This window comes from Pseudonaja textilis, chromosome 2 (genome assembly GCF_049901715.1).
Source record: "Pseudonaja textilis isolate UNSWEBS1 chromosome 2, rPseTex1.2, whole genome shotgun sequence".
In the NCBI taxonomy this organism is placed as follows: domain Eukaryota; kingdom Metazoa; phylum Chordata; class Lepidosauria; order Squamata; family Elapidae; genus Pseudonaja; species Pseudonaja textilis.
Window position 1 is genome coordinate 243,292,403 of NC_141991.1, and position 15,413 is coordinate 243,307,815.

Below are 15,413 nucleotides of genomic sequence, written 5' to 3' on the forward strand. Positions count from 1 at the left end.
CCCCTGGAAAGAATTGTTAGGGGGGGGAAATGTCTGCTTATTAGTAAACAAATGTTAAGTAAATGAAGTTTTGGCATATTTACTAAGTTTACTGTACGCACAAATATGCGGAGCACTAAAAAAGAGGTGCCTCACCCCCCAAATGTATGCACACTGCTTTGGTGGTCCTGGGCTGATCTGGATTTTTACTAGTTATTTTGAGCTTCTCAAAAAAAGAGCAGGTTTAGTATCCTGGGATATGTTTAGAACTTTCAGTGCTTTTGAGTCATGCTTTTGAAATTCCATTTCTAGTCTTGGGAACAAAGGAATGATTTGATGGTTTCTTACATTGTTCCGTTAATGTTTGAACTCTACTTCCATATAATAGATCAGTTTAGAGACTTTTTAAAAATTACCTTCATGATATTACAATTCTTCCAGATATACACTATGCCTTACAGAGTATTGACCTTCAGGGGCAGCAGATATGATACTGTAGAACGATATTTTTTTCCTTTTCAAGTTCAGAAATTCTGCTTCAGCCTAAATGGTTTTGTTATGTATGCTGTCTGGTGTAAAGATAGTCCCCAACTTACAACTGGTTGTTTAGTAACTGAGGTTACAACATCCCCCCCCCCATACCAAAGATACTTACGGCCCAGTTTTGAAGATCTAGTGGCTTGCTCCCCACTCCACAGTCACATGACCGCATTTTGGGCACTTAGCAACTGGTCTGCCTTTACAGCTGTTTGCAGCATCCCATGGTCAGTTGAGCGTGAATGATATTTTCGCTGAAAACCAATACTTCAGCAAAAACATTCCTGAGCAATGGATTTGCTTAATGACCACAGGTCATAAAAGCAGGTCATAAAAACTGGCATCACAATCGTATGTTGAGGACTAACTGCATAGGTATCTCTCATGTCGACTCCTATTTTATTTCTTACAGCTTGTTTCAATCATATTTTCTGCCAGAATTCCTCCTCCCTGTGGTGATGAATTTGTGGGTTGGAAAATAAGGAAGTATGAGCAGATACAAAGTTCTGCAGTGATAAGGCATTTGGGCAGTAAATTGCATTTGCATTCTGCTATTAATATGGCTAGAAGAACCAGCATGATTGTGTATCTTCCATAGGATAATAATATTTGTCTATTCAAAATAATACAATCAAGAAGAAACATTCTGATCTAGTTTTTTTGTTCTCCCTCGCATACCAGTTATTCAATCATGCGCGATTCCATTCTTCATTTTAAAATAGTACAGATTAAATTCAAATTTGCATTCATTTGTAGTACAGTCTAAATTCAAGTTAGTTATAATAATCGTGTTTGGGTTTTTAACTCCAGTGTGATGTACAGATAAATTCAGATTTCCAGGGCCAGATAGATTTCATTTCAGGGATGGAAGAAATTGTCTGTTGAATAGATGCAGCCTAACCTAAGCACTTTATTTATTTTTTCAAACTACCATATTTCATTCTTGAACAATGTGCTAGGGCATGCAATAATATCAAACTTCAGAATGTATGTCTTCTCTTTCACTGTGAAATCATTTCCCTGAGGTCAGCAGCTTCATTGGCTTCCAGAGCTTCAAGTCCCAAGAGAAGGCATGTTGAGGAAAGTGCTTCCACAGCCTTTTTTCACATTGGAGAACAGAGGCAGTAAAGGATAATACAGAGGGGTGAAAATGTGTAACAGAAAAATAAACAGGATTGAGCCAGTGTGGTACAATTGAGGCATCAGACTAAGAATGGAGACACTCTGGAGGATTCAGTTCCATTGTCAACCACAGATTTTCACTAGGTGACTTGGCCCAAGCTATGTCTAAACTTCCTTGTGGTTGAAGAAAACTGGAGGAGGATCTAAAACAGATTGTTCATAAAACTTAATGGCTCTCTGGTAGTATGCTGATGGTATGCCTTTTCATCTCAGAACTGATGTATGTTCCATTGTTCCTAAGGGGTCACAAATATGTTTTGTGTTTTCTATGAGGGTCATGATTCCATCCTTATTTTTTTCAAAAAGATTTTTTTTTTAAAAAAAATAACTGAATAAGAAGCTGGCATTCCACAGTAAAATTATGAGCCTTTAATATCTCATTGAGTAGACTTTTACCACAAAAATGCTACTTAGATGGCAAAAAAAAAACCATCCTGAGGGATAAGTTTATGTGTTTTGTGAATATATATTTGGATTTAGAGTGGGCCTTTTAAGTGCATACTCCCAGGATCTGAATTCATTGAAAAGGGGACATAGGTGTGTGATCCCTCAATAGGAGAGGTTTTCATGGAGAAAATTTTAGTCGTTTTATCATCGACTAGACAAACCGTGACCTGTTGGGTCATAGTTTCAAAGACATTTCCTGACCTAAAAAAGAAACAGAATGACCACAGGCAGGCAAAAAATAGTGGGAGTGGAGGAAACTTCTGACTTCCTGCCATCTTCCCCATTGACTTTCCTTGTGGGAATCTGGCAGGGCACATTGGAAATGGTGATCACATGATCATGGATGACTGGCAGTGATACGGAAAAGGCCATATGTTTGCCAAATTTCAGTCCCACAGTAGTCAGGGGTTCCAGATTTTGGGCTCGTTTTTTATGAGATAATCCATTTGAGTTAACATTTGCAAAGATTGTTTCCCTGCGATGCACTGTTTTATCCAATTGAAGGTTACAAGAGGAGAGTTTCGCTGGTAGATTCAATATTTGCTAAAGTAGGTTTTAAAATACAGTCATGCACCAATAAAGAGAATCATATAGTGGTGCTGTACAGTTTTAACAAATTTAAAAATTCCAATTCTTGGAAAGCTATTAGTGCATTTAATTTTTTGGTCTTGTTTTTTCTGTCCATAGGTTTATGCCCCTTCTGCAAGCACTGCCGATTACAATCGGGATTCGCCCGGCTATCCATCCTCAAAACCAGCAGCCAGCACTTTTCCTAGTTCTTTCTTCATGCAAGGTAGGATGTTATCAAAGAAGGGATTTTCTGATGCGTGTCCTTAAGGGTCATTGGACAGGACACTGAAGTCCTGAGCTCAGTTCTTTGTTTACAGAGTTTCCTGCCAGATGGACAATTCCAGGCAATCTTGATTTCTCTTTCAAAGCGAAGAGGTTAACATAGTAGCATGCCAGACAGATAAAGGACGATCAAGGCCACAAGACATATTGCAGATTGAAAGGGATCTTTTAATAAACATTTTGTACAGTCGGTTTTGCTGCCAAATACGAATTCACAATATGCAACGTTGCTGACTTTGTTGCTCTTCCAAATGTTTATGGAAGCGAACATATTTGGGAGTGAAATAATAGTATATAGTGAAATAATAGTACTTTGAATTCAGACACACAGACTCCTACATGGCAAATGTGCTCATGATTTGATGTAAACATAAATTGCTGGGCTCCTGGGTCAAAATGGAGCTGTCCCTTACCCAGATCTTAACACTGAAACATGGTGGTGCGGTGGTTAGAATGCAGTACTGCAGGCTACTTCTGCTGACTGCAATTTGACAGTTCAAATCTCACCAGGCTCAAATTGATTCAGCTTTCCATCCTTCCAAGGTGGGTAAAATGAGGACCCAAATTTTGGAGGGCAATATGTTGACTCTGTAAACAGCTTAGAGAGGGCTGTAAAGCGTAGATAAGTCTTAAGTGCTATTGCTATTCATTGGGAAGAGTGGTAAACACGAAGAAAAATGTATCTGTATGCCTCTTCCTTCCACTTGAAATTAAGGAGTAAGATCTGAAATGCAGCATTCCGAACTCTGAACACCAATGGCGCATAATAGTGCTCAAGAAATAATGATAGGTTTAATTTTCTCTAGTGGAAATCCTTGATTACAGATATTTTCAGCAAGATGTGCAAAACAATCTGATGCATGCTGTAAGTCTAATCATATTCAGTGGGCCTTACTGCCCTTTGGCATGGTTTCAATCACAACCTTGAAGCCCTAGTGTTGGATACACACAAAAATATTTTGTATAAAAACAGCTAATGGGATGAACGTGTTCAGTTCTTTGCATCCAGTTCAAAGAATGATCTAATAATATTAGCATTGTAGGTCAAATGGTTTGTAACAATATTCAATTGATAGAGCAATTAAATTGATCAGGAAAAACCTCAGTGTAATCAGTCACACGTGGAGAGGAGTCATTCACTCACCTTAAATATAATCTCAGAAATGAGACTTTACATGTAAACCAATCATTGATGGAGAAAAAAATGATACTAAAAACGTTATATTCCACAGCTGTATTTATTAATAATATTATTGCTTGAGCTCCATGAAAACCACAAACCCACTTTTACAAACCAACGCAACTAGAAAAAAACAGGCAGGGAAATTTGCAAGGATTTTAATTTGCCTCATCTAGTCTCATTGCTCTTCCTTATGGAATGGCATCTTGGCTCTTAAATTCAGTACAGTTTTTTTTTCCCTTTAAATTGTAGATCCTTATAGACAGTGATGAGATTCAGAAAATTTTTACTACCGGTTCTGTGGGCGTGGCAGGGGAAGGATACTGTAAAATCTCCAGTCAGAGGTGGTATCTGCCAGTTCTCCGAACTACTCAAAATTTCCGCTACTGGTTCTCCAGAACTGGTCAGAACCTGCTGAACACCACCACCTTATAGAGGAGGGGTGGCATAAAAATGTAATAAGAAAATAAATAAAATAAAAATAACTGCATTTTTCTTTGAATCATTTTTCCTTCATTGACTGAATTTTAAATCTTCTCAGTTATAACTAAGCTTCATGTATAATTGGGGGAATTTGCCAGCGTTTTCTCCCTTTGAGCTTTTTTGATTCAATTTATGTATTGTTCATTGGCTGAGTTTGATTCTGTAATATATGAACAGTGTTTTGCGTGTTTATGCAAACATACCTACACAGCTTTTCACAACATACAAAAACTAATGTACTAAAATAAAAAGTCAATGAATCAAGATAGAAATCAATAGAATAATGAGACGGTGGGGGGGGGGACAAAAACAGCAAGGAAGCCAAATTATTAGAATTTTGGCTCAACCATATATAGAACATCAGGTAAGGCAAAACTATTTTTGTAGATGTCTATGAAAATTCTCAGTCATCCAAGTAATGGCTCTCCCAATGGTGCTTTTTTTCAACTGGACTTTCTGGTTTTTCTTTGAAGACGTTTCATTTCTCATCCAAGAAGCTTCTTCAGCTCTGACTGGATGGTGGGGAATGGAAGGATCCTTCAGTTCAGTCAGAGCTGAAGAAGTTTCTTGGATGAGAAGCAAAATGTCTTCCAAGAAAAACCAGAAAGTCCAGTTGCCTCTTGGAAAAAAAGACACCCTTGGGATATTTTTGTAGATATTTTAATTTCTCAAAAGTTTCTTGCTTATCTTTTCTGTTACATCACTGTAGAAAAGATATCAGACCCTTTTATTAGCAGATAACTGATGTTATGAATGTTCTGTAAAAAAAATTTTTTTCATTCCAGAGAATAACTTTTTTGCCACCTTTCACAGCCATCATTGTCACCTAATTAACTTGTCAGGAAATAGGTTCAGAACCAACTTAATTAATGAATTAGAATTCATGTCAGCCAGATGTGTTGATAGTTCCTATCCTTAGCTTGACATACAAATACAACAGAGTGAAAAAGAAAGTCCAGAAGTGGACCGATAAACTGTATGACTTCATGCCATGGTTTTTTAAAAAAAGAATTTTTCTTTATGAATAAAAGTTACCACAAGCAGGAAAATTACCAATAGCAGAGATGAGATAAATAATATTTTTTAAAAACAAAACGATTAGGGGAAAAACAAAAATAAAACGTTTAAATAAACAGTTATGTGTGACTTATTCGTATAATACTTATTTACTGATCTTATCCTGTGATAACCCCTTGTGTTTCCTTTGGGGTACTAGCTTCTTTGAATGTTGTGTTTCTTTTGCTGCTTCCTTTTGTTAAAATATAGAGATTTGTTTACACTTATTTCTTCCCACATTTCTTCATTGCTTGGAGTTTTCAGAGACTGACTCTGAGTAGCATTATAGTATTGAGAATTAAAGCATCAATATTATTGAGAATTAAAGCCCCCCAAATGTAATTTAAACAAGAATAGTTCATAATCCACAACAGCACCAATGTCATGTCATCCTCATTTTACCTCCTGGGACTACTTTCCTTGGGAGTAAAATGCAGGCTTTCATAAGAAAAGGGAGAGTAGACATAAACAATCAAAAGACAGCAGCTTATCATATAAACAAGGATTCAGCCCAGGTGGCCAGAAAGTTAGGAAGAAGCACTTCAGATACTTCAAAAAGACTCCACCTTAATGAAAGCACTATGAAGGAGGGTGGAAAACTTCCTTTGCAGTTTTTGACATTCTTTATATACCACCAAACTAGCAATAAACAGAACTTGCTGAAATCTGTGTTTCCTTGATTCTGCCCAGCTGGTGTGGAAGTGTGTCATGTTTCCCTTGCTCCCAACCCTCACAGATAACCCAGAAAGAAGCAGAGATCGATAGTATTGAAGGTACATGAGAGATCCAGTAGGAGCATGACAAGACATCATTATAAGGCATTAACAATAGCAACCAATGCAATTGCATTCCCGTATCAAAATCCTAACTGAAAAGTGTGCTATTGCTTCTTGTTCCCCAAGTTTGGTTTTCCAGTCTCAACAAAGTATATTTTTTTTCTGGCCAATTTTAAGTTTCTGGGTGTTACCCTAAAAGAGGACCAGGCCACATTGCAGCATTTGTCAAAAGGGCTCAGCAGAGATTATACTACCTGAGACTTCTCAGAAAATAACAATTAAATGAAAAACTGCTGGTGACCTTTGACCGTTGTACTATAGAGAGTATTTTAACTTACTGCACCTCTATATGGTTTGCCAATTGCACAGTGGCAGATAGGACAGCACTCCAGAGGGTTAATGTCATTGCCCAGATCATTGGTTGCCTTATCCCCTCTTTGGAAGAGCTTTATAGCTCCTGCTGCCTTAAGAAGGTTCAAAACATTCTCAGAGATCCATCTCATCCACCCATTTTTTGAACTATTACCATCTGGCAGACGGTACAGGATAATAAAAATAAGGACAAATAGGCTGAAAAACAGCTTCTATCCCAGGGCAGTAACTCTATTGAATTCTACTGCATATTAATGCAATATCAGGGGTTTTCAATTCAATGTATAGAATGTGAAGGATATGTGTTTGTATTTATTTTCATAGTCATAATGTACACTGAAAATGGTATTTAATTTCATTGTACAAGGTGCAATGACAGTAAAGTAAAACTAAACTAGTGGTCACCAACCAGTGGACTGGGCACCACTGGTGGTCTGTGAGAAAATTTTGGTGTCCTCAGAGAAACGTCACTCCCAAAGCAGTTAATCTAGGCTGCGCAGGAACACAAAGTTGTGCAGCCCACATGGACCATGGGAACACAAGGCTGGCATCACTTGCATTGCGAACAACATGAGGTAGTGAAGGGAGGGGGAAAAGGGCGAAGGCGGGAATTTTCCCCACTAGCCCCACGTGCCTCGCCTGGCCACCGGGCTGCTTCTTTCTGCTTCTTCTGCTTTTGGCTACACGCAAGGAAAGCAGCAAAAGTCTTTCTTTCTCTCCCCCAAACTCTGCCAGAAACAAATCTTTGGGACCCTGAAAGGCATCCTGCTCCAAGATGCTGTACTGACATGACAAGTCTCACAAAGACTCATTTCTGGAGGAGTTTGAGGGAGAGGAAAAAAGATTTCTGCTGCTTTCCTTGCCAAAAGTCTTTCTCTCTCCCCCTGAGAACAGAGCTGGAGACGGTATCCTGCGATCCCAAATAAAGAATGATCGATCAGTGGGAAAATGGGGTGGAGAATTTTCCTGCAGATTTTTTGGGGGGATTTTCCCAGGGTCTCTGGTCTGTGGGATTTAAAATTATGAGTTTGGTGGTCCCTGAGGTCCAAAAGGTTAGCGACCCCTGAACTAAACTAAACTTCGACTATTGGCCAAATTTGCTTCATGGTCCCCAGCCTATATCTTGATAATAATGGAAAATTGATATTTTACTGCTCTTACTGCCATCAAGTAGGTTTGAAGTTGAATTTATAAATATCTTCAGTTGTATTTTCTCTTGTTGTATGTAATTGCCACTCTAGGCATCCCATGTACTGCTTCAACTCCCAAAGCTTTTCAGTGGACGATGGCGCTCCTAGATGAAAAATAGGAGAGGCTTCTTATGAGCAATCTTAGTAAAAGGCACAGCCACCTCTATATTTCAAGGTTCAATTAGGCCAACCAAGACCACAGGATGTTCCTCAAGGATCCTCTGGAAACCATATGAATCCATTAGATATCCAAAGCAGACCAATCAAATGGCTGTATTCCCTCTGCAGAAATCTGTGGTGCAAGGAATATCCATGTTGGAAGTTTCTCAAAAGGTGGAACATTGATAAATATATTACCCCACTATATACAAAAGGCTTTGGTGATAAGGAAATTTATAATTAATGTGTCTGTCAGTAACTGTTAGCCATGTTAGCTAAATATATTCAGTTATAGCCAGTATAGTGATTAGAGTATTTCAATCTAATAGACAAGCCACCATGTAGATCAGGAGTGTCAAACTTGTGGCCCATGGTCCAGATGCGTCATGCACTGACCACGCCCACACCTGGTTTAGCGAAGGGGGGGGGAATGATACGTTACGTGACAACGCCATGACAACACAAGTTTGACACCCCGATGCAGTTTTTCATTTAATTAGCCAACTCAGTGTCTGGCTTTGGGCAAGTTACTATTTCTTAGTCTGACCAAAGATGTATTCTGTTGTTCCGATGATAAAAATAAAAGGTGGGAGTGGAATTAGGATATATTACTGAATACCAGGTAATTAGAACACATACCAATGGGAAGCCATCACTTTCACATCATCTTTGTAAGCTGGCCAAGGTGTATCTCACTGGTCATTCATAGGATGAGTAATCTTACCAGAACTTTAATCAAAACCAGCAAAGCATCTTGCACACTTTTTTTTTAAAAAAAAGGGAGATCAGTTTCTTTAGTGCTGATCAAGTTTACACACCATGGACTTGAAAGTGAATTTTAGTTTTAAAAATTAGAACGTGCTAAAAGTATCACCCTTCATACACATTTTGGAAGCGATGCCTTTCAATGGGCAAACATATACCAGTTACATTATACAGAATGACAAAAGTACAGGTAGTCCTCGACAATAGAAGAATACCTTTATTGTCATTGCATTCCATGAATACAATGAAATTTGAAAGCTACTCCAGCACAGTGCCCCAAACACCACATCACAATCACACTACAGAGTATTTAAAAATTAAAATAATTATAATAATAATAGGACTAAATCACAAATGCACTGTTTGATTCAAGACAATTATTACCTTGGAAAAGAAACTGTTTCTCAATCTATTAGTCCACATTTAAAGATACTGAAAACGCCTCCCTGATGGTAACAGTTCGAAATATGAATGTCCAGGATGAGAACGGTCTGTGGAGATTTTTAATGTTCTAGAGAGGAGTCTGCTCTTCGCATTCTCTTCCAAAGAAGAAAGAGAGCAACCGATGATTTTTTGTGCTGTGTTTATAACTCTCTGGAGCTATAAATGGCACTGAAAAAAGTGATTTATGACTGTTTTTCACACTTACGACCGTTGTAGCATCCGCATGGTCATGTGATCAAAATTCAGGTGTTTGGCAACTGCTTCATATTTATGTCGGCTGCAGTGTCCCGGGGTCACCTGGTCTCCTTTTGCGACTTTCTGACAAGCAAAGTCAATGGGGAAGCCATTGGTTCACTGTCTTAACCACCATGTTACTAACTTAACAACTGCAATGATTCCATGGCAAGAAAAGTTGTAAAATGGAGCAAAAGGATTCACTTAGCAAGATCAATTTTGGACTCAATTGTGGTCATAAGCTGAGGACTACCTGTAATTTAAAGAGATTGCACCCTTTTTCTGTGCTAGAGAGGAGTCGGTTATATCCCAGCTACATTTATTGTTGGTCAGCTCCTTATTTAAATTTTAGATCAGGGTGTCAAACTCAAGGCCTGGGGGCCAGATCCAGCCCACAGGGAGCTTAGATCTGGCCCATGGGGCCGTCCTGGAAATAGCAAAGGCCCTCGGTGCCTCTGCCAGCAAAAATGGAGCTCAGAGAGGGCTGCAGGAGCTCCTCATGAGCTCCATTTTCACTGGCAGAGGGTTGCAAGAGGCCCATTTTCTCTGGCAGAGCACTCAGACCACCACAGGCGCCCCTGAGTGACATCAAGCTGGTCACACCTACCGCAGACCCCTGAGGTCAAACACAACCCTGATGTGGCCCTCATTGAAATCGAGTTGGACACCCCTATTTTAGACGGTTACCCCCTTATGAGCAATCCAATCAAAATCTTTGAGAAAATTGTTTCATGTTGCCCATTATGATGAGTGTATTGACATAGATTTATTAAAGATAGAAAGTAGACACGGATTGATCCTTCTAACTTAAGCTAAAGATTACTTTCTGTATAGCTCAGCTTCCTCAATGGTTGTTAACAATTTGCTGTCTTCTTGAAAGTTGAGTTCAAAGAGAGTTTTGGGTTATTGTCAAATAAATTTGCAGCAAGGCAGAAACAATTAGATTCCAATAACCAGACAGAGCTTCACATTTGACCCACAAATATGATATGCAACCATACTTCCAACTTTCAAACTGTGTTTATGCTTCCTTGATTTAATTTCCTTCAAGGATATTGGAAGGCAGATTCAGGAACATCCCCAGAGCCTTACAATTTACCCTTGTGGCTTATACTATTGAAAGTTTGACTTTATTGTACTTTTCATGTGGATAAACATAACTGCTTAATATTCTTGGATCACCTGATAAGTAGTACATTAGATATCTTCTGGATAATCAAAACTCAAATAACACACTCCAGATTGTTTTGTTAATCTGTGAGACTAGGCACCAATTTATTGTCAGGAAGAAAATAGATGTGTTTACGCCTTATCTTAAAATAGCTCATAATGTATTTTACTCTAAAATTTATTGCAAAATAATGAGTTCTGTTTAGCTGATCCTTGTATTTTGATCTATAACCCTAAAAGCATAATGACGTTTTAGCTATCTCCCAACTTTTCCCCTAAACCAAGTATCTGAGATCAAAAAATAAAGGTTCATCAACTGAAAGGTAGAAAAGACAAAATTCTGGGGACAAATTTCTTTTAAGTTTAAATATGTATCTTTTCCAATTAGCTTTTGTTGGTAAATGTCTGTCTATAGGAAAAGTTTCTGATCATCTTCCTAAATCATACATATCTCTGTTCTGATTCATAAATATTTTATATATGACATTGGGATATGAAGTTGGCCAAAAAGTCAAGTCTTGGAATCAAAATATTTGTGTGATAAAATAAAACCCCAGAATCTATTTAGACTCTTATTTAAATGCTCTTTTAAAGAAACATATTGAGCAAGGATTAATAACAATGTAGGTCACAACTGTGTAGGTTTCTGATAAAAATAGCACAAATGTTTTCAAAATTGCACAGAATATCTCTGACTAATCAGTGGTAATTTCAGAAATGTCATTTGCACTCCTGTTTAGAAAACTTTTTTTAAAAAAATCATGCTCATGCAGTTACGTAAGATTAGTGTGGCTCCCATGTGACAAAGGATGACAACACAGTTTCCCTACTTGTGTTTGCTGTCTTTTATTGTCAGCTACTATCCAACACTGGATAGTACATAAGGCCTTCGTCAAGCCCTATTAGAATGCTAATTTTAACATTTGCTAAAAAAAAAAACACAACCTCGGAATGTTAGTGAGAAAACTGTGTATTCAGAGAAGCCATATTTTCTTCTGTACATTTTGCAGACGGCCACCACAGCAGTGATCCGTGGAACTCATCCAGTGGAATGAATCCTCCTGGATATGGAGGAATGTTGGGCAATTCATCTCATATTCCACAGTCCAGTAGCTATTGCAGTCTTCATCCTCATGACCGCTTGGTAAGGCTACTAATCAGCACTAGGTGTCAATCTGTGTGTGTGTGTGGCCCAAATGTAAAAGATAAACTATTAACCAATTTAAGCCACTTTCTCTTACACACTCATGTTTATCTCTGTTGGAAGAGAAGAGCCATGGATTTCACTGCTTAAGAGAAAACCAGTGGTGGTATTCAGATTTTTTTTTTACTACCAGTTCTGTGGTAGGCATGGCAGAGGAAAGATACTGTAAAATCCCCATTCCCTCCCCACCCCATTAACCTGCTTTCCAGCTCCATTCTCCTGTGCAGGGCAACAAAAGACGACCCAGCCAATCAGCTGGGACTCGGGAGGCAGAGAATAGATGGGGGCGGGGCCAGTCAGAGGTAGGATTTGTGGGTTCTCCGAACTACTCAAATTTCTGCTACCGGTTCTCCAGAACTGGTCAGAACCTGCTGAATACCACCTCTGAAGAAAAACTATGTGACAAAAGCAGAATTATAAATGAAGAAATGTGGTGTCTCTTCATGGACAACATGCACACACAGAGAGAGAAAGAAAAACCACTGTACATTTCATGGTTTAAAAATAAAATCTTTTTTCCCACATGTGTGAGACTTTAAATCCTAATTGCAAAATGAGGAGGAGGCCAAGCAAAGCTAACTCTATGCAGCAGAACCCTGTCTTGAGGATGCTTTCTTTTTTTTTTTCCTTTGAAGATGCTTCCTTGCGTGACAATCTTTAAAACGGCCTTTACTCACATAAATGTGAACAATTTTTACAGCCTTACAATGGAGTTTTGTTCTTTGATCCGCTGTTCTTATGTTCTGCTGGGGTTCTGGAACAGGTCATGCTATACCTTAACGCCTGTGGGTCTCTCAGCTACATATCAAAGATTTTAGGATGAAACAAGGGTTCAAACCCCCCAAAAATCCCCCTGAGGGATGTCACTGAATTGTTTTTTTTATATTCTACCTTTCCATCCAAGCTGGGTGATCAAGGTTGTTTATAGGCAATAAGAGATCTCCTAAAAATAGTGGTTCCATTATACAGTGAACCTTCTTTATGGGACAGGACTCCCCTGACGTTCAGTTAGCCTGCAGCCTGCTGCTTTTCTGAACGTGGTTTCGTGAGCAGGTCTGAAGATCATGAATGGAGATGGAGCCAATCAAATGGCTGATTTGACTGTGTTGTTGCTGCTAAGGAAGGTGGGATGGGGTTTTTTAAATAGTTTTTATGGAGTTTTAATTTTTTTGAGACTGCCCAGAGTCACTTATATGTGAGTTATATAAATATGAGTGAGTGAGTGAGTGAATGAATGAATGAATGAATGAATGAACGAGAAAATCAGCAATTCTGTACAACCATCACCTGCTAACTAAAATGTTGTCTTTTCCTGCTATGTGCCACAGAGCTACCCATCACACTCCTCAGCAGACATCAATTCCAGTCTTCCTCCAATGTCCACTTTCCATCGCAGTGCCACAACCCATTACAGTGCTTCTTCCTGTACACCTCCGGCAAACGGAACAGAAAGTATAATGGGTGAGTTGTAGGGTTCTTACTACATTGAAGAAGGCAAGTCCCGGCAGTTTCTCCTCGTCTGTTTTCTGGAGAAAGAGCTTGTGGAGCTGATCAGATATCATAGAAGAAAACTTTGCTTTTTGTGTAATCACAGATTAAAAAGGATATTTGGTTGGAGCTCTTGCTATACTGACTGGAAACTCAAGTCAACAAGAGTGCAGGGTTAAGAGTTTGATCTGTGAATAATCCAGCCCCTTTTATTTGCCTGGTCTGATTTTGCTCTCCAAAAAAGTAAACTTGTATTATTAAATTTCATTCTTGGCTGCTCTCTCAAAGTTAACTTGCAATCTGGAAAAGGACAGAAACTTGAAGAGAAAATAATTGTTAACTGGTGATATTCTAAGAGAAAATTGCAGGACAAGCAAAAGGAAATTGTCTAGGTCCATGATGGCTAATTTTTACAGCACTGAGTGCCCAAAGTGCACACTTCCCCCAAAATGCAATATGCGCACGTCCCCCGCACATGCGCCCCATGCATGTGCCCCACCCCCACGCATGCATGCGCTTCCCCGTATGCATGTTCATCCCCACATACGCATGCATCCCTGTGCATGCGCCCCACCATATTGCACCCCGTCCCCCCACACATGCTCAGCAGAACTCCGAAGACCAGCTGGCTAGCAGGAGGCACATGTGCATGCACGGTGGAGCTGAGCTGGGGCAACGGCTCACATGCCCACAGAGAGGGCTCTGCGTGCCACCTCCGGCACGCATGCCATAGGTTCGCCATCATGGGTCTAGGTGGATATTAAAACAGAAGCACTTGGGTCTAGTGGGTAAGGCACCAGGCTAGAAATTGGGAGACTCTGAGTTCTAGTCCTACCTTCGACATGAAACCGGCTGGATGACCTGGGGCCAGTCAATCTCTTTCAGCCCCAGGAAGAAGGCAAGGGCAAACCACTCCCCAAAATGTTGCCAAGATAAATACAGGGATGGGTCCAGGCAATCGCTAGGAGTCGACACGGCATTAAAAAAAAAAAAAAACCCTGGAAGATATTAACTTCAGGCGATGCTTCAATCTATGCAAAGTATTTTCTGTGTGTTTTCAAAGATTCAGAGCCTTTAAGCAGCCACTTACTAACAAAGATTTAATGTAGCATATGCTAAAGATTAGTCCAGAAGATCTGCCTCATTCATGTATTAATCCCACTTTCTACTCTCACTTTAAATGACATTTTTGAATTGCAAGATACATAGCAGTATGTGGCTTTTTTAGTGGGAACATGATGTGCGCCTTCCCTTGAAGCCTTGGTTTTATTGTGATTTCATTATGGGAACAGTCACATAATACTGCACTTAATTTTTTTACTAGTGTAAGCTTCCAGTGCAGTGGGGTGCTAAACTGTCATATGGCACAAGAGGGACATGAATTTTATCCTGCTGTGCCAGTACATCTTATCTGAGGAAAATATCAAATTGGCTGAAGTTTTCTATTTCCTGAATGTACTCGTTGCTCCCATTCAAGTTAGAGACTGGAGAACAGGCTAGATGTTGCATTTATTAACTCAGAGTAGTCCTCAATTTTTTTTGTTTGTTTGGTGTAGCTGGCTCTAGATTGCAAAACCATTATTGTTGTGGCCTGTCGGCCTCCGGCCCCTCCAGCAGCCAAATGAGAGGAGGAGGAGGAGGAGGTGGTGGTGTGGGAGTCAGGGTCAGCATCAGGGCAATCTGGGAGCTCCGAGAAGGAAGAAGGAATGGAGCTGGCAGGGAGAGAGAAGGGAGCCTGGGCCATCCCTCAGCCCTCTGATGGAGAGTCAACAGCCCCCAGATCTGGAGGTGGCTGATGAGGAAGAAGAGGAACAGCTGGGTCCAGTGCCTGATGCATCGATGTGCAGAAGGCAGAGGAGAGGAGAGCATGGAAATCTATGGGCCGGTCCTGGGGA

General features: G+C 39.7%; 1 protein-coding gene across 31 annotated transcripts in view; it reads left to right on the plus strand.

Annotated features, from left to right (window-relative positions):
* Window positions 1–15,413, plus strand: part of TCF4 (transcription factor 4) — a 419,947-nt gene that overhangs the window by 348,613 nt on the left and 55,921 nt on the right. For all 31 annotated transcript variants that reach the window (XM_087927469.1, XM_087927464.1, XM_087927477.1 and 28 more), the window contains 3 exons: window positions 2,833–2,938; window positions 11,837–11,970; window positions 13,359–13,491. In XM_087927469.1, coding sequence (XP_087783595.1) covers window positions 2,833–2,938; window positions 11,837–11,970; window positions 13,359–13,491 — 373 coding nt within the window. The remainder of the gene's footprint in view (window positions 1–2,832; window positions 2,939–11,836; window positions 11,971–13,358; window positions 13,492–15,413) is intronic.